This window comes from Bos indicus, chromosome 20 (genome assembly GCF_029378745.1).
Source record: "Bos indicus isolate NIAB-ARS_2022 breed Sahiwal x Tharparkar chromosome 20, NIAB-ARS_B.indTharparkar_mat_pri_1.0, whole genome shotgun sequence".
Classification (NCBI taxonomy): domain Eukaryota; kingdom Metazoa; phylum Chordata; class Mammalia; order Artiodactyla; family Bovidae; genus Bos; species Bos indicus.
Window position 1 is genome coordinate 33,460,907 of NC_091779.1, and position 18,523 is coordinate 33,479,429.

The 18,523-nt window shown below is 40.7% G+C and overlaps 1 protein-coding gene across 1 annotated transcript in view; it reads right to left on the reverse strand.

Moving 5' to 3' along the window:
- Positions 1-18,523, reverse strand: part of C7 (complement C7) — a 56,930-nt gene that overhangs the window by 10,597 nt on the left and 27,810 nt on the right. The window contains exons 10-15 of the mRNA XM_019982965.2: positions 14,777-14,943; positions 13,363-13,591; positions 10,341-10,512; positions 7,372-7,459; positions 5,206-5,338; positions 983-1,174 (exon numbers count right to left, since the gene is read on the reverse strand). Of these exons, the coding sequence (XP_019838524.2) occupies positions 983-1,174; positions 5,206-5,338; positions 7,372-7,459; positions 10,341-10,512; positions 13,363-13,591; positions 14,777-14,943 (981 nt within the window). The remainder of the gene's footprint in view (positions 1-982; positions 1,175-5,205; positions 5,339-7,371; positions 7,460-10,340; positions 10,513-13,362; positions 13,592-14,776; positions 14,944-18,523) is intronic.

Here is an 18,523-nt window from a genome sequence, read left to right on the forward strand (position 1 = left end):
TCTCTGAACAGAAATAGTTTGGACCATGTTATACAAGTGGACTTATTCACAAAACAGAAATGGAATCACAGTTGTAGAAAACAAACTTATGGTGAGCAGAAGGGAAGAGGGGAAGAGTTAAATTGGGAGGTTGGGATGGACATAAACACATTACAATATATAAAATAGGTACTAATAAGGACTTCCTGTATAGTACAGAAACTCCACTCAATACTCTATAAAGGCCAACATGAGCAAAGAATCTAAAAAAGAGTGGATACATGTATACGTATAACTGATTCACTTCGTTGTACACCTAAAACTAACACAACACTGTAAATCAACTATACTCCAATAAAAATTGAAAACATTTTATTTATTTATTTATTTTTTATTTTTTTTTATTTAAATTTTATTTTAAAGGCCATTTAAATTTGCCATGTGTTCAAAATACTGGATATTTGGATTTTTACTATTAAGAATAATTTCACAAACCACAATACTTTTCCTTTCATAACTTCTGCTTTGTAGGCTTAAATGTAAATGCTTTTAAATATTCAATTTCAATAACACTAATAAAGTAATAAATACTAATAAACTAATAAGTACTAATAAACCCAAAAATGAAATAGGCAGGATTTTACATAAATTGTGATCTCAACTCTGTATTTCATAAAAGTACCTTTTTAAAAAATCAGGAGGAAGCCAGAAATCAGCTTTTAGAAATTCTTTGTTTTTTTTGGTATCCTACAAATATAAAACTAATCTTGGATATGAAGGATTTAAGTTAAAATCTGAGAATCACCTGGGCTATTCTTGCCTTTCCTTGAATTCTGCGAGTCTATGTGTTATGTGCAAAAAAATCTAGTTACCCAGTCTAGACCTCCTTCTCATAGTGGGGTCTGGATGGAGGGAATGATTCCGTTACAGCAGTTCAGGACGGCCACAGGGACTCTCACTCCCAGAGTCCATGTGTCCGTGGACAGACCCAGGAGCCACTCACCTCTCTGCACACACTGGACATCCTTTACCTCAGGGCTCCACTTAAGGCTGGAACTACAGAGAAATGTCGAGGGACCTTCTAAGGATCTGCCGCCTGAACAGGAAATGGTCACCTTCTCGCCAATGGTGTAGAAAGGTTTGTGGGGATGACTCTGTATGCCATCCATCAGTGCAGGCAGAACGCAGGCAATTTCTAAAGAGAAAAGAGAGCAGAATACAAGGTTCCTTGCTTTCCTAGACCATCTTTTTAAAAATGACAGCCCTGAATGGTGCTGATACACTTGTTCTACTTTTTCAAATTAGAGGACAAGGTAGAAAAGGTGAGTTCACTCTTAGAAGGCCCTGAAAGACATGTCCCACCGTGCTTGTCATGTAGTGATGTAAACGACTGAAAACCAAGACAGTTCCCACCCTCTCACCCCTGCCCTCACAGTCATATGACAATTTAAAATGAATAAGCACTATAAGGTCCCCAAGTCCAGCCTGCTGTCAAAACTGGACTTTTCACAGCTGCCACTTCTCTCTCTCATCTGGTGAAGTCTCACCAAAATTTTCCCAAGAGCTGTGTTCATTTGCATATCATTGCATATGTCCAATTAGATATTTTGCTATCTGAAATTTTTAAAGAACCACCTTTAACCTTGCAACCATAAAAGTGCTAAATCTTTCTTGGTTTCCCATTTCTATCTTTCCTATTCCATTACAGTCATTAGTTCATATCTTCTACTTAAAAAAAAAAAAAGAAAAACATGCATAATGGTAGAAAGCAAGTCAGAATTAATGACTTTAAAAAAAATCTTTCTAGTGGGATTTTGGACAATATTCTACAAAGTCCTGCTCTATTTTGGCACCATTTTTATCAGAAAATCCATTCATTCATTCAAAACCAGCATTTACTGAGGGCCTACACTTGGCCAAGTGTGTTGAATGCTGCTATGGACACAAAATATTGCTCACATACTCCACCTTCAAATAGCTAATAATCTAGCATCAGGACTGTTTATTTCTGGCCATGATATATTTGCTGGTTTCACACTAATGCTCCCACTAAGACATATAGGAAAGCTGTACAAGTTATAAGAAAAACTATTTCTGAGAGCATCAGAGAACAATCAGAGAGCATCAGAGAACAATCAGAGCAGTGGAAATCCCAAGGTATAAGACTCTAGAAAAAGGAAAGTCTAAAGCAGTGATTACAACATTTGATAATGTTTTTGTCCTTGAGGCTATTTGTAAATTTAAAACAAAAAAAAATTTTTTTTAATGTGCTGAAGGGCTGCTAAACTAAGGAGAAAGCTGCAGCTCTGAAGCTGAATAGCTACAGAGAGTTTTTAGCAGTCTCGCAGGGCTAGGAGATCAAAAATTAAAGTCCAGTCCTGTTACAAAAAAGCAGCCTCAGTAGAAATCCAATACTTTCCCTTATGATCCTTTAATGGTTATGACCTAGGATAAAGGTAAACTGGACATAAATCAACTTTGTTCTTGCCAGAAACAAACCTAATCTTTTTTCTAGAGAAGGATAACATCATCCAAAGTCTCAAATTATTTATTTTTTTACAAATAAAGTCTGGCATTCAATCAAAACTAATCTAATATTCAAAAATACAACAGAAACAGATCTACAGCAGATCCAGACGATGGGGCTAACAGACACAAGCCATGAAATAACTATGATTAGTATGTTGGAAAAAATTAAATTAGAAGAGGGAGAGTTTCCACAGAGAATTAGAAAGTATAGAAAAGTGGACAAATGGTTTATCTGGAATTGGAAAATGAAATTAAGAATTCAGTAGAGTTCTTGAAAGCAGATTATAACAAGAGTACCGAGAATTAAAAAACTAGAATATAGATCAACAGAACATACTTAGAATGAAACAGAAAGAGAAAAATTGATGTAAAGCAAAGAAATATAGGGCATTCCCTCGTGGTCCAGTGGTTGAGACTCAGTGCTTTCATTGCCGCGGGCCTGGATTTGATCCCAGGTCAAGGAACTAAGAGGCTTCGGCTTCCCTGATGTTTCAGATGGTAAAGAATCTGCCTGCAATGCGGGAGATCCAGGTTTGATCCACGGGTCAGGAAGATCCCCTGGAGAAGGGAATGGCAACCCACTCCAATATTCTTGCCTGGAAAATCCCATGGACATAGGAGCCTGGCAGGCTACAGTCTATAGGGTCGCAAAGAGTCAGACACAACTGAGTGACTAACATTTTCACTTTCAAGTAACTAAGATCCCAAAACAAACATAAAAAGAAAGAAATGTAGCACACACACACACACATATATATACACGTATGTATATGTGTATACTTTGTAAAAAATGTCTCATCGATGTCTCATGAGCAGAGGTGGGCAAGAATTAGACAGCAATATTTAAGGAAAAAGGTGAATAATTTTTTAAAATTGACAAAAGACATTAAAGGATAGGTTAAAAAATGCTTTGAAGATCAACTAGGACAAAGAAAATCACGCTTAGGCACATCAGAGTAGAGTTGCTTCTAAAAAAAAAAAAAAAATCTTAGAAACATCTAGATCAAAACAGTATATGATTTCCAAAGGAGAAACAATAAACCTAAAAGTTGACTTCTCACTAGAAAATAATGAAGTCAGAAGGCAATGTAAAAAAATCTTTAAAGGGCTGAAAGACAATAATTCCTTACCCAGTAAAAATATCCTTCAAAAGTAAAGATAAAACAAGAATGTTGCAGATGAACAAAGAGTGGGACAATTCCTCACCAGTAGATACACAATAAAGAAAAAGAAGCTCTTAAAGCAAAGTAATCTTTTCAAAGAACTGACTTTTAGCTTCATTACTCCTAGCTAGGGAATATTTATTAATACATTCTATTCAGTAGTATTGATATCGTATTTCTTCTGAAAGACTCAAGGGTGGAGAGACAGAGAGACAGAGACAAAGGAAACAGGAGAATTTCCAAGTCATTAATAAAAAGACTAAAAAACCACCAGAAAAAAAATGTCCAAAAGACTAGACAGCCATTTCATCATAAAAAAGTATCCAAATGGCAATAACTATATGAAAACAGGCTTAACAACATTAGTCATCAGAAGAAATACAAATTTTAAAATACAAATAAAAAAACAAGATACTGCTACACACTCACCACTATGGCTAAAAAAATATTTTAAAGATAGATGTTATCAAGTGTAGGTGAGGATACAGAGCAATCTTGACTTCTTGGATTCTGTCCAAGATGTAAATTGATACAACCACTTGGAAAACTGGTGTGGTGGTTTAGTCCCTAAGTAATGTCCGACTCTTGCAACCCCATGGACTGTAGTGCGCCAGGATCCTGTATCCACGGGATTTCCCAGGCAAGAATACTGGAGTGGGTTGCTGTTTCCTTCTCCAGGGGATCTTTCTGACCCAGGGATTGAACCCACATTGCCTGCATTGCAAGTGGTCTCCTGCCCTGCAAGTGGATTCTTCACCAAAATCGGTAGCATACCAAATCTAAACGTGTGTGTGCCTGATAACTCAGATATTTCACTAATAGGTATGTACCCAAGAGAGTAAAATGTATGTGCATGCAGACTTTCCTCACACAGCACAGAACAATCAATATAGGAAAAATACATCCCAGTAGTGCTGTCTATCCATCTGCTACAGAATCTTACATTGTAGAACAGCTGAGAGGGAAACCCGAGAACAGTGATAGGGTGATATGACATACAGGAGCACTTACTCAGAGGCCTGGATCTAAACAGACTAGGCTCCAAAGCACTTGAGGAAGTAGACTGTAGTACATCCCTGCTAACTGAACTCTGAAGAATGTCTTCACTAGAACTGAGAACTGGCTAGAACTTGGCTAGAACTGAGCTTCCTGACCTATTCTGATTTACCCCAGAAACTTTAAAATTGCAATTAGGATTTCCCTGGTGGTCCAGTAATTAAAATTCCATTAGTCACATGCTGCCAATGCAAGGGATACTGGATTAGATCCCACGGGCCATGTGGTGCAGCCAAAAAAGAGTTTAAAAAAAAAAAAGGAATAAAAACGTAGTAAAATGTGCCTCGTCTAACAGGACCACTATCAACTACAGAAAGCTGAGGATTTTTTCAAGGTACTCCTGAAACCTGATTGGAATCATATGAGCCTTTCAGGAAAAAAAAGAGATCAAGACAGGAGTATATGATGAGTAGCTCTTTATTCTGATTTATTCCTTCCCACTCATCTTAAATGAAATACCACGACCAAGGCCACTCACTCTGACAATGCATATTCCCAACAAGCCACTGCAAATCTTCTCCACATCTGGCAACAGGGTCTCCAACCAGAGAGTATCCTTCTTTGCAAGTATACATTATGTTTTTCCCAACAGGAAATGTGGCACCTTCATCCTAAATAGAAATAAAAGATGGAGAGAGGAAGAATACATCTCTTTTGCATTAATAAATTGTTTCTTTAGATATATTCAGCCTAAAAACCATGACTTCTGTAATCATTAGGCAACCTACATTCAAATAGCTCACTTTGAAAACTGTCCATAAAATCATTTTTTCCTGTACAGTCCTAATTAACAACACTGATACCATCATTAATTGAAATAAAGATATTAATGCCACTGTACTATAATTTATTGACTGCTTCTCAAATGAAGCACTGTACTAAGCATTTTATCAAAATTATTTGAGTGGATACTGCCCAAGTAACTTCTCTTATACTTTCAGGAAAGTCTGTTATCAGTTTTCAGAAATGTCTTTGTCAGTCAACTCTTCCTAGTGAGGTGTTATGGGCTGTCCACTGGCAATCACACCCAACAAAAGCCATTATGAACACGGAGAAATGTTTACATCGTATCAACATGTTCATGGAAGTCTGCATTTCCCACTGACGACTTTTAAGAGAAGCATAAGGTTGCTCTTCGCCCACCACCCTCCCGTGCCCCGTCACGTTGCTGGAGCTGGGTCAGATTTGAGGACATGTCATTAGCCCATAATGCCAAGAGGTAAGATTTCATGGTGAAGCAAGGAAGAATCTGAAGTCTGAGCCTTGAGGGAGTCATCATGCTTGTTTGGTTTCTCTATTGGTGCCTTTCTTTATCCTTTTAGTTCTCTGCTACTCAAGGGGGTGGTGAAGAAAATCGGCCTGGAAGAGGACTTGCAGCTGGAACAGCTCTGCTGTGGGCATTAGAACAAAATTCTATGGAGCCTGCTTCTCAAAGTCCTGCTCATCCTGATCCATTCTGGCTCCATTACGGGAGTTGATAGGAAACACAGCACCCAGATTGGCATCGAGATTTGCAGAAAATGCGGAAAGATATTTAATCTGCTTTGGTTCTAGCCCCTTCCTCTTTCTTGCAGAAGGGACCTCTGTATGAGAAAGTCTAACTCAACAGTGTCTAAACCTGGCCGTCTCTGTCAGAATCACTAGCAGCAATTTTAAAACAAAGAAAAAAGATTCTCAGGCTCTACCCCAAACTTACAAAATGAGGGGTGTTGGGGGGAGAAGAAAGGTCAAGTAATAATCTATTGTTCAGTTCCCTGGGTGCCTGTGAGGTAGCCAGTCCACAGGACAGTGTTTAGAACCTCCAGTTCTTTACAGGTCACCCATGCACTGCAGCTGAAGACAGCACACACCTCTGAATAGTACCTACGTCTGGGGACATTTCAGCAGACACTCAGTGAGTATATGTTCAAGGGCCTGGCATTTGAGAGACAGAAACTGCCATGGACCAAGCATGGCTGGTGGCGTTGAGAAAATCCTGATGAACAGCAACTCCTTTGTGAGCACAGAGACACTTACTGGGGTTTGGAGCCAAAGTTTCATCATAACAAGGAGTGAGAAGAGCATGAATTAATATGGTCCCAAAGGCAAGAAAGTTCTCCCGAATGACAGTGGCAGATGACTCGTGTTCCTTCCTGAACAAGAAAATTGCTCAAAGTACCATGACCCATATCTCGCCAGACACTGGCTAAATGTCACACTGGCTAAATGTCTCACTGGCTCCTAGAATAAATAGAATGCTTCACCCCAGCCCTGGTAGTCATGAAAAACTTTAAGCGACTCCTTTCAATGGAAAAAATACGGAACGTTCTCTATATTGAAAACCTTGCTTATAGATTCCTACTTTCATGTTCAGAATGGAAATGTTTAGCAGCCCTCTGGCATGATTACATTTCTAATTCATTGGGTGGTGATATTGATTTCCCTTACCATAGGAGATACACTGCCTTCTGCAGAATTCTAATCACTTTGGGCCAAAGAAGAAAAATCACAAACTAAAACCTGATTAAAAACTGAAAGGCACACATAAAATGCTTTTTAGCACTGCTTCATCACAGGAGGAGGAAGTAGATTATGAACATCAGTAGAGAGCTAGAACTCAGAGCAAAGAGGATATGTAAAGAAAAAAATCTCTTTCATAACCAACTTGAACAAATCCGTCTTTCAAGGCAGGAGGTGATGAACAGAATTTTGTTGGAACCAAAGACAAGGGAAAACAATGTGGTTCGAGCAATCTGAAAAGAAAAGGAAATAAAACATAATTAATGTGATGGATTTGCTACTGTTAATAAAAATTTTACACTACAGTGAATTTTTCATTTGCATCTGAAGGGACTCCATCATGTGATGTGATGTTTTTGCCATTCTCAGAACCAAACATCTGATCACATCCATGACACAAACACAAACTTGAGCTTCCAAAAGATAACAACCAGGTCAGTAGTGCAGAAAATAAGCATAAAGAAAAGAAAAAGAAGTAAAAGTGTTTGGACAACACACATCCTTATATGACTTCTAGAGGACAACCATCTAACACTACTTTTTCTCCTACTGTCTGTCTCTTAAATACGTTAAACACAGAATTAATTCTCTATTGAAAATAAGGTAATTCAAGTTCGTAATCCTGGAAGAGAGATAACACAAAATAACCACTTTTGACGGAGGGCTCTCTATATGCTAAGCACCATGGCAGATGCTCTACAAATGTGCCTCAGCTCAATTCACATGCACAGTAACCCCCTGAGATATGTGGGAAAAGTCTCAGAAAGTCTGAGTAACTTGTCCAAGGTTATAGAGGAAAAAATACCAGGACTAGATTCAAATCTAGTCAGTTGCTGTTGTTCAATCGCTCAGTCATGTCAGACTCTCTGCAACCCCACGGACTGTAGCATGCCAGGCTTCCCTGTCCTGCACCATCTCCCGAGGTTTGCTCAAACTCATGCCCATTGATGCCATGCACCCCCCCTCAGCCTCTGTAGGCTCCTTAAACTTATGCTCTTTCTACCTCTCACGAGGCAATCTCTAGCGGGGCTCAAAATAATTGAATTCAAGCTGGTCCCTGTGGGGATCCCAGGCAGGGAGGCCTATTTTTGTCCCCTGATTCTTATAGGCAAGACTCCAGCCTCCATGACCTTCCCTAAGGGCAGATTTAAATAGTTGCTCATCAAGGGAGAAGCAACCAAGAAAACAGCTGAGGTAAGACTAAGGAGACCCATCACCTGAGATGAAGAGAGTGCAAGCCAAGTACACACCCTGATCTTGTCAGAGACCCCACCCTTGGAGGTTTGTTATAAAACCCCCTCAGCAGATCCTCTGGGCTTGGGACGCATAGTTTCTTGAGACAGGAGCCTGCTATGTCCTCCTTTGCCTGGCACAGTAATAAAGCTATCCTTTTCTACTTCACCCAAAACACTGTCTGCAAGATTTAATTCAGCACTGGCACAGAGAGGCCAAGCTTTCGGCATCATGATCATGGTAACGGTGACATCCATCATTAGGCAATGATTATCAGTGGTGCCTCTGAGGTCACTCTTTCACCAATATTAACTCCACTCCAGGAACATGAAATCTGAAGGGAAGCCTTACAAATAGCCTCTGAATGTCACCTCCTTCTGAGCTGAGTTCCTTATATTCTTGCAACAACTGAGGAAACTCAGAAATGTGACTCAGTAAGCATAGTTTTCCTTTTTGTACTAAGGAGGAAGAGGATATTTTCTCTCTTCTGAGCACCAAGAAGAGAGAATTCTCTCAGAGCTTCCTTAGGAGGCTCCTGTCCATCCAGCTTTCTGTCTGCGGGCGAGGAAATACACCCGCTGGGGCCAAGGCTCCCTCAGAGACCCTCGTCTTCCCAGAAATCTGTGCCCTGAATGCAGCTTTCTCCTCCTTCCAGATTTCATGTTTGCCAGCTGACTTCCCAGGTGGCACTAGTGGTAAAGAACCCGCCTGCCAATGCAGGAGATGTAAGAGGTGCAGGTTCAATCCCTGGGTCGGGAAGATCCCCTGGAGGAGGACATGGCCACACACTCCAGTATTCTTGCTGGAGGCACCCAAGACCTAGGAATAAGGCATCCCATCTCCCTATGCTAATACCACACACCCAAGCATCTTACATTTCGTCAACTCACGTGACCTTCAAATTATCTTTGTAGAATGTTTGCTAATCCCTGATCAGAAAAGGTTAATAAGGATGGTGTTAAAGAATGGGGTGTGCCATAAAGAATTCCAACCCAGGGGAACAATTCAGCAATGAAGTATTTTTAAAGATAGCTTTTGCGAGATCCTGACCAATAGGAAGTCGGTATCAGACAACTGGGTTAATCAGTGAAGATGTTAACCATCTCAAATACGTGCCTGATGCTTTGTCCAAAGAAAATAAAGAAGAGGGTGGTAAATCTGAAAATAAATCAGCTGTTATTGACAGCCTACTTTGTGCCTGGCACTGTACTCATTACTTTGTGTTCTTAACCTCATTTAATTCTGACAACTTTCTGTTACCACTGTATCTACTATTTTTATCCTAATTTTAGGGGTGTGCAGTTAACTTGCTCAAGGTCTCAGAGCAGGCAGGTGGCAGATCTGCTTGATGCCAAAGCTGCTGCTCACATCCACTGAGCCAGACCACCTCCCAGTTCCGCAGCCTTTTGTAACAGCTGCTTCAGGAAAACCTGAAGCACACACGAGGGCTTCCCAGGTGATGTTAGTGGTAAAGAGCCCAACTACCAATGCAGGAGAAGCAAGAGATACAGGTTCAGTCCCTGGGTCTGGATGATCCCCTGGAGTAGGAAACACAACCCACTCCAGTATTCTTGCCTGGAGAATCCCCATGGACAGAGGGCTACAGTCCATAAGGTTGCAAAGAGTCAGACACAACTGAACGACTTTAGCACGTCTAGATCAAAGAACAGAGGAATGTCATCTAGAGTCAAGGCACTCTCAGTGATTCTTACTTGCCACATGCCTCTCCCATTCAGCTGACCCCAGTGCTAAAAACCAAGCACTCCCTGATAAAATCATCACATAGGGTTTAAATGTTTCAATAGCAGCCATAATGTATTCCATGCGTCTGCAGAGGGCATTGAGTTTTATGTAATTGCCAGGAGGTCTGGACTCCATTACCGCAAATGCTCCAGCTCCTCGTCTTCGCATTGCCTGGTTTCTGAGGTTTCTCCAACGCAGGATTTCCCACCCCCACTGGGAGGCGGGTTATTGCATTGTCGGCTTCTTGTTTTCTTCCCTTGAACACAGGGACCCCAAGAGGACCAGCAGTTCCACCCTCCATCCACCCCTCCTGCAAATAAAGAGAGATTTTTTGGAGAGCACTTGGAGAGAAAGATTTCTGTGCTTAATACTAAGCTTTCTGCTAAGTGGTGATTGAGGGAGGGGACAATCTGGAGTGCACTCCCTTCACTCTGTTCACTGAGGTCTTGCGCAATGGCCAGACTGTCCCTGCACACTGACTAGGACTGTCCATATTAAGACTGCATTAACAACTTTCTTGCAAAAATATCTTAAATTTGTGTATTATTTTACATTTTCAAAGCACTTCCACATGCATTTTTTCATTCATTTACTTCTCACAAGAATTAATGGAGGTGGCCAAGAGGTCTGTTAAAATTTTCATTTGATAGGCATGGAACCCAAAACCAAATGGTTAAATGCTATGTCCAGTGCTGTACTGTCAGCCGAGTGCCACATCCTGACTGTAACTCGGTCTTACAGCTGAATCCAGGCTCTTTTTTTTTTTATCACCTCACAGTCTCTCAATAAAGGCACACAAGGTCCTATTGTTAAAACAGTGATTGGGCCTCAGAAGAACATAGTCTATTGGGTATCCAGGGTTGGAGCTGTATAACATGAGGAAATATGCAAGTAGGAGAAATGTGTCTACCTCCTGTCAGCATCCTTCTTAAACTGCAGGTACCTCCTCACTCACCCTGGCCACCTTCCACCTCAGGGCTGGTTCCTGTCTCATAGTTTTTAGTATTTTTCCCATCATGTTCCTTGGGGCAGGTAAGAGAGAATTTGAAACATATACTAAGAAATTTGCTTTCCAAGTTAGAAACTAATCTCAGGAACCACTCCCTCAAAGCATTATTTTCTGCTAATAGAAGAGGGTGTTTACTGCTCCTTAGCTATTTCTACTGGAGAAGGCAATGACACCCCACTCCAGAACTCTTTTGCCTGGAGGATCCCATGGATGGAGGAGCCTGGTGGGCTGCAGTCCATGGGGTCGCTGGGAGTCGGACACGACTGAGCGACTTCACTTTCACTTTTCACTTTCATGCATTGGAGAAGGAGATGGAAACCCACTCCAGTGTTCTTGCCTGGAGAGTCCCAGGGACGGGGGAGCCTGGTGGGCTGCCGTCTATGGGGTCACACAGAATTGGACTGTGCAGCAGCAGCAGGAGCAGCTATTTCTGCTGCGTGACCTACATCCCTCTTCTTCCCCTCTCTTCCCCAACACTCACTCCTCAGTATTGTGCACACCGAAACTAAAATAATTTGTATAATAATTTTACCCAATCTTCCTTACTCTTTCTTCCACAATTAGAAATTGAGTTGTGTGTATGTGTGTGCTTAGTCACTCAGTCATGTCCGACTCTTTGTGACCCCATGGGCTGTAGCCCACCAGTCTCCTCAGTCCATGGGGATTCTGCAGGCAAGAATACTGGAGTCGGTTGCCATGCCCTCATCCAGGGGATCTTCTCAACCCAGAGATCGAGCCCAGTCTTCCGCATTCCAGGCAGATTGTTTACCATCTGAGCCATCGGTATTAATAGTAGGTAATAAGAGCTTGATGTTTTATGATTGCTACTCCATTCCTCACCAGCAGGCGGAGCTTCCAGTTTAGCTGCTGCTGCTGCTAAGTCACTTCAGTCGTGTCCGACTCTATGCAACCCCATGGACAGCAGCCCACCAGGCTCCCCCGTCCCTGGTATTCTCCAGGCAATAACACTGGAGTGGGTTGCCATTTCCTTCTCCAATGCATGAAAGTGAAAAGTCAAAGTGAAGTCGCTCAGTCGTGTCCGACCCTCAGCGACCCCATGGACTGCAGCCTTCTAGGCTCCTCCATCCACGGGATTTTCCAGGCAAGAGTACTGGAGTGGTCCAGTTTAGCAAACAGCTGTAAATCAACCCTTCAAAGGAATGAATGACAGAGGTGGTATTTTAATTTATCAGGACTGGTCACTTGGGAAGATATTAGGAGGCAAAGATGCTTTCTTGATGTTTGTCTATAAGCAACCATGGTTTAGTCATCTATTCATTCATTTATCAAACATTTATTTATTAAGTCACTTAATGAATCAAGCCCTATGTCAGGCTCCAGGAATAAAGGAAGCAAACAGTTCTGACCTTAAGAAATGAGTTTCGAGATGAAAGAGCCACATAAATAAATATAAAAACAAATATACACAAATCGTCTCATACTTTGCCTACTCATAAAGTCAACTTCATGTGCTAAATACTTAAAGCACCAAAAGCTCTGTTGAGTACACAGCTGTTGTTCAACAAATATTTGTGAATGAATGATTAATTGATGGGACATAATGGAAAATAAAAACAGTAGTGTTTCCAAAGGCTTGCCACCAGAAAGGTTGGTCAGTGCAGACGAAAGCTCTGTAGACCTAAGTTAAGACAAAACTTTACTGAGATGACCATGGAAGGATGGAACATGTTTCAGGCAATAAATCTATTCTAATGGAGAGTGGAGGACTGGAGGCAGGTCTGTTATTTCAGCGGCTTCCCTGGTGGCTCAGATGGTAAAGAATCTGCCTGCAATGCAGAAGACCCGGGTTCATTCCCTGGGTCAGGAAGATCCCCTGGAGAAGGGAATTGGCAAGCCACTCCAGTATTCTTGCCTGGAGAATCCCATGGACAGAGGAGCCCGGCAGGCTACAGTCCACGGGATCACAAAGAATCAGACACAACTGAAGCAACTGACACTTTCTGTTAGTTCAGATGGGGAAATCAGGGAGACAGCGAAGGGCCCTGACCCCCGCAGCTACAGTCTGGAGGTGGAGTAGAGAGGGAGAGTCAGATTCAAAGCCTGATGAGACTTTGCCCTATATCCATACATGAAGAAGCACAGTCTCAGAGGCCAGAGGGAAAGGGGCCACCATAAATGCAGCACACTGACCTGCTTGGTCCCCTAAGAGGACGCCTTGCTCACACGCCACACCAGACGTTTTCGGTTTGCAGTAGCACTGACACTGGCTTCCCTGAACAGTGGCCATGCCACCATTGTGACAAGGCCGGCAATGGCAGGGGTCAAATTCATCCAGGTACTCCTCGATGGCCCGTTTCAGGTAGAGCTTTTTCACAGAGGCACAGGGTACTTCCTTGACCAGTTCATACAAAGGCGTTAGCTACACAGATAAAGACATCACATGGTCAGTAATCAGAGTTCTAGTAAGAATATTTTCCTTTCAGCATTTTGGCTCAACCCCATTAAAATAAAATCAAAAGCCACTCATCTTCATTCCAACTATTTCTTTTTCAAATAAAAAAAGAAAGCAACCCACTTTCTTTATAAGACAAATCTAGGGAAAACTAGGAATATTATTTGCATTTTGTGTGAATGCATAAAATTTTTTAAAACCAATAAGACCTTCATTTTCTAGTTATTAAAAGATAATTTTGAAGACCACACATTTCCACCCTTGCAAGATTCAGGTTCTCTTCAAGGCGATGTGCCACATATGTTGTAGACTATGCATTTCTTAACAAGTTAACATGTATAAATCTGAAGCTGTTTTTACTGGTGCCTGTCTTTTTTTTTTTTAATGAGTGTCACAGATCAAGTTTTTGTGTGTTGTGTTCCTAACACCATTTTCCCCATAAGCCCTGTGGTCTTTATTGCACAGTTTTGCCTAACTCTCTGATTTTTAGGAACACATATGTTGTGTTATACAAGAACTGACTGTACCAATAAAACATCCTAAAATTCTGCCAGCCAAATTGATTCTATCTTTTTAGAATTAACCTGCATGACTCCAGGAACCGATAAACCATGGGCACAGGAAGACAAATGATCTGACAAATGTAATACTGGACAAGCCTAAGTACCTTCCTATTGAAAGAATCTATAACTCCTCTGAATCAGGGACCAGGAAGGCATAACCCAATTTAGGTCAAATGCTAGAAATGCAAATGTTAGCATTAATTTCTCTTGGGATTTACAGGACATTTAACCTTTACAACTGAAATATGGACATACAAGATAATGAACCTTCTGTTTCCTATTATGTATGCATTCATTTCACTATACAAACCATAATTGGGATACAGAAAACGCTAATTACAGCCTTCTCTGTTTAAGCACCTTGATTTAATCTCACTTTCCCAGTGCAAATAAACATGACTGCTTTCTGGTGCTTTCTTCTTCCTTTTTTTTTTTTTTTTAATGTTTTTTATTGGAGTACAGCTGATTAACAATGTTGTAACAGTTTCAGATGCACAGCAAAGGGACTCAGCCATATATAAACATGTTTCCATTCTCCCCCAAACTCCCCTCCAATCCAGGCCGCCACCTAGCGCTGAACATCACATACCTTTTGTTTTATGACTTCAGGAAGATCAGGTACAGATCCTGCCCACTGAGAATATCGCCGTTTGTTTCCAGCAGGATTGTTCAGATCCAGGTAACTAAGGCCAGCCAAGAAGCCAGAATGTCCTCCTCTGACAAATGGGACCCCTCGCAACAAATTGCCCTCATTTTCTACTCAAGGAAAAATCAAATAAGTTCAGATGTACAAATGAAATGAGAATGAGAAAATGAAATTGAAAGTCTATCAAGTATTTTAACACAATCCATTTAATTGTATGACGTTCTAGGAAAGGAAAAACTATGGAGACAGTAAAAATACCTGTGGTTGCCAAGTAGGAGGGATTTTTAGTGGATTTTTAAGATCTTTAAGGGACTTCTAGAGCAGTGAAATTGCTGTATATGAAACTATAATGGATTGTTGTTGAGTTGCTAAGTCATGTCTGACTCTTTCGATCCCATGGACTGCAGCCCGTCAGTCTCCTCTGTTCATGGGATTTCCCAGGCAAATATACTGAAGTGGGTTGCCATTTCCTACTCCAGGGGATCTTCCCAATCCAGGGTTGGAACCTATATCTCCTGCATTGGCCGGCAGATTGTTTACCACTGAGTCATCAGGGAAGCCCACTATAATGTTTACATGTCATTATGTATTTGTCCGAACCCACTGAATACACAGAACCCTCATGTAAACTATGGACTCTGAGTGATTATTCTGTGTCAGTATGGGTTCATCAATTGTAACAAATGGACCACTGTGGCCTGGATCTTGATAGTGGAGGAGGCTGTGCCCGTGGTTGGGGATATAGGGATTCTCTGTACTTTTTGCTCAATCACTTAGTGAACCTAAAACTACTCTAAAAACAGTATCTATTAAGAGAGAAAATAAAACAGACACAATCATTACCTAACAGTAGATGATTATTAAGAGATTATTACTCATATTCTTAATGTTCTTAGTGTAATAAGAATATTTGGGAGAGGGAGGTGGGGGATGATTTGGGAGAATGGCATTGAAACATGTATAATATCATATAAGAAACGAATCGCCAGTCCAGGTTTGATGCAGGATACAGGATGTTTGGGGCTGGTGCACTGGGATGACCCAGAGGGATGGTATGGAGAGGGAGGTGGGAGCGGGGTTCAGGACTGGGAACACGTGTACACCCGTGGCGGATTCATGTTGATGTATGGCAAAACCAATACAATATTATAAAGTAATTAGCCTCTAATTAAAATAAATAAATTCTAAAAAATAATAAATAAATTAGCATATTTTTTTAAAAAAGAATATTTGTTATACAGGCGACTGTCTTGCTTCTTAGAAAATACATGTATATACTTAGGGATGAAACATTATGCTGTTTGAAACTTCCAAGTGATTCAGCAAATATTACAAATATTTTAAATACATATTTTTGTATTGCTAAACAGTCAACATTATAAATACTATATGTAGATATATATGTAAATATATCAAAATAATAATTATTACATATAAGGGATGGGTACATGGGTATTTATTACTATTTTCTTTCAACATTTCTGTATGTTAGAAATTTTTCACAAGAAAATGTCAGGAGGGAAAGTTCATTGCATCTGGACTACTATAGTAAACAAAATGCTTTTAATTAACAGGCATACATTAACACATAAAAAGTGTTTTTAAAAACTCAAATACTAATCAAATCCCTTTTTTTTCATATCTGTGCCTTATAATTTCAGAAATATTTTCATCTCCATGTGTAGCTGATTCTACACTGATCATGACTGGAAATTCCTAACTTGCTAATCAGAGCTTGATTTTCATTTCCTTTTTTTAATCAAATTTTATAATTTCATCCAATTTTACAAATTTAAAAATTACATTTTTATAATCAGAATATTAAGAAATATTAAGTCTCATAATTTTAATAAAAATACCCGTGTGTCCTCATCTTGTTACATCTTTAATATGCAAATAGAACCACTTTTAAAGCAGTGTATTGCTAAATTCAGTCCCTGAACTCCCAGAATCACCTGAACGACTGCAGATTTCTGATATCAGATGGATTTCTAGAAGGAAATAGCTGGGAGAAAAGCCGTGGACTGAGCAGCTGAACAGGCTAACCAGGTAATCCTCATGCACACCAAAGTCTGCGAATTACCACCTTAACTGATAAGCTTGTTTACAAAATACAGAGTCTGAGAAATCAGCTTTCATATTTATTTTTAAGCCTGTAGCCTCTCTCTCTACGCCTCAGTAAGCTTTCTGCTCAGCTGGCCCTCTTCCCCTAGACAACAGCCCAGGACAACAGCGAAGGATCCAGACTATGAAGCCAGACATTGGAATCTCAAGCCTGACACCAACTGCAGTCTTAGGCTGTGGCTCTCTGTGGCTCAGTGCCTTGTCGGTAAAATGGAAATATGGAATAATAACCAGCTCTTAGGTGGGAGTATATTGGCTAATTCTTGTAAATCACTTAAAATGGTGCTGGGCACATTGTAAGTGCTACCTGTTTGTTAAGCCCGAAAGAAAAAATAACACAAAATAACATTGATGAGCCACTTCTAATCACCAACCCAGCTGATAGCTGATGTCAACACCTTTTCAAAGCTCCACTTCCATTTCTATTTCCAGATCATTGGATTTCCACATTATTCAACTACTTGTCCTTCTCCTTTGTCCCGTCAGCTCTAAGAAGACAGCCTCTTTTCTAGCGTGTTCACTGCTACCTCACTAGTGCCTAGAACAATTTCTTCAGACACTATAGGTTCCATAAATAGTTGATGAATACAGTAAGTAAATGAAGAATTAAAGCCTGGCTTAACAGTGTCTCCCTCCTCCTTGCATTTATCCGCTAAAGAATCCTCACTTCCCTGATGAGGACCTTAGCACCTGCATCAGTCTTCTCCTTCATCCCAATTTCTGCCATCATCCCAAGAGAACTTGAGCCCCAGTATCACTCCATGGCCTTACACATTTCACGGCACAGTCTCATTTACATCCCTACACACTAAAAATCTCTTCATCTTAGGCAATTAAGTCTTAATCACCAAATCCAATAAAGAATCTTCAGACGTTCTTACTTAACTTCACTCTAGCACTTCTCGCTATCAGCTTCTTCTCCTCTACCTTCCATTTTACTCGTCTCTTCTGGTTTTTATCCTATCAGATTATTCCCTTTCAATCCTTCTTGTTTCACTACAACTTTATATTTGTCATCTTTCATTTATTCGCTCCCTGTACTGAATCCTTTAACAGCATCCCTCACCATCAGGATGAAACCCAAACTCCCTGACACAGTGTCTAGACAGTCTAAATCAGCTTACCCTTCCAGTTCCTTTCTCAATCACTCAAAGACTAACACACCACCTCCCCTACTCTACCATCACCATCACCACCACCACCATGCACCAAAATCTTTGCCTGCACTGAGCATCCATGTTAGAGAGTGAAACTGAAGCTTCCCCTCTTGGTGTCCTTTTTCTAGACTGGTTTGCCAACCATCCTCACAGGAGACAGTGGTGGTGTACATGGAGGACATAGTTACAGAGCACAGGACATACCCAGTGAACCTTCTGCTCTGCACGATGGATGGATGCATGGATGCAGATGGATGTCCATGACATCCGACGGAGAGATCACAGGTAAAATAGCCAAGTATTTGAAAAACGCAAAACAGAACGCCTGCTGAAATGTCAAAGTCCCTTGGAGACCACGAATTAACCATAAGGGGATAAACTTGTAATGAAAATTACCCCCTTCTCATTT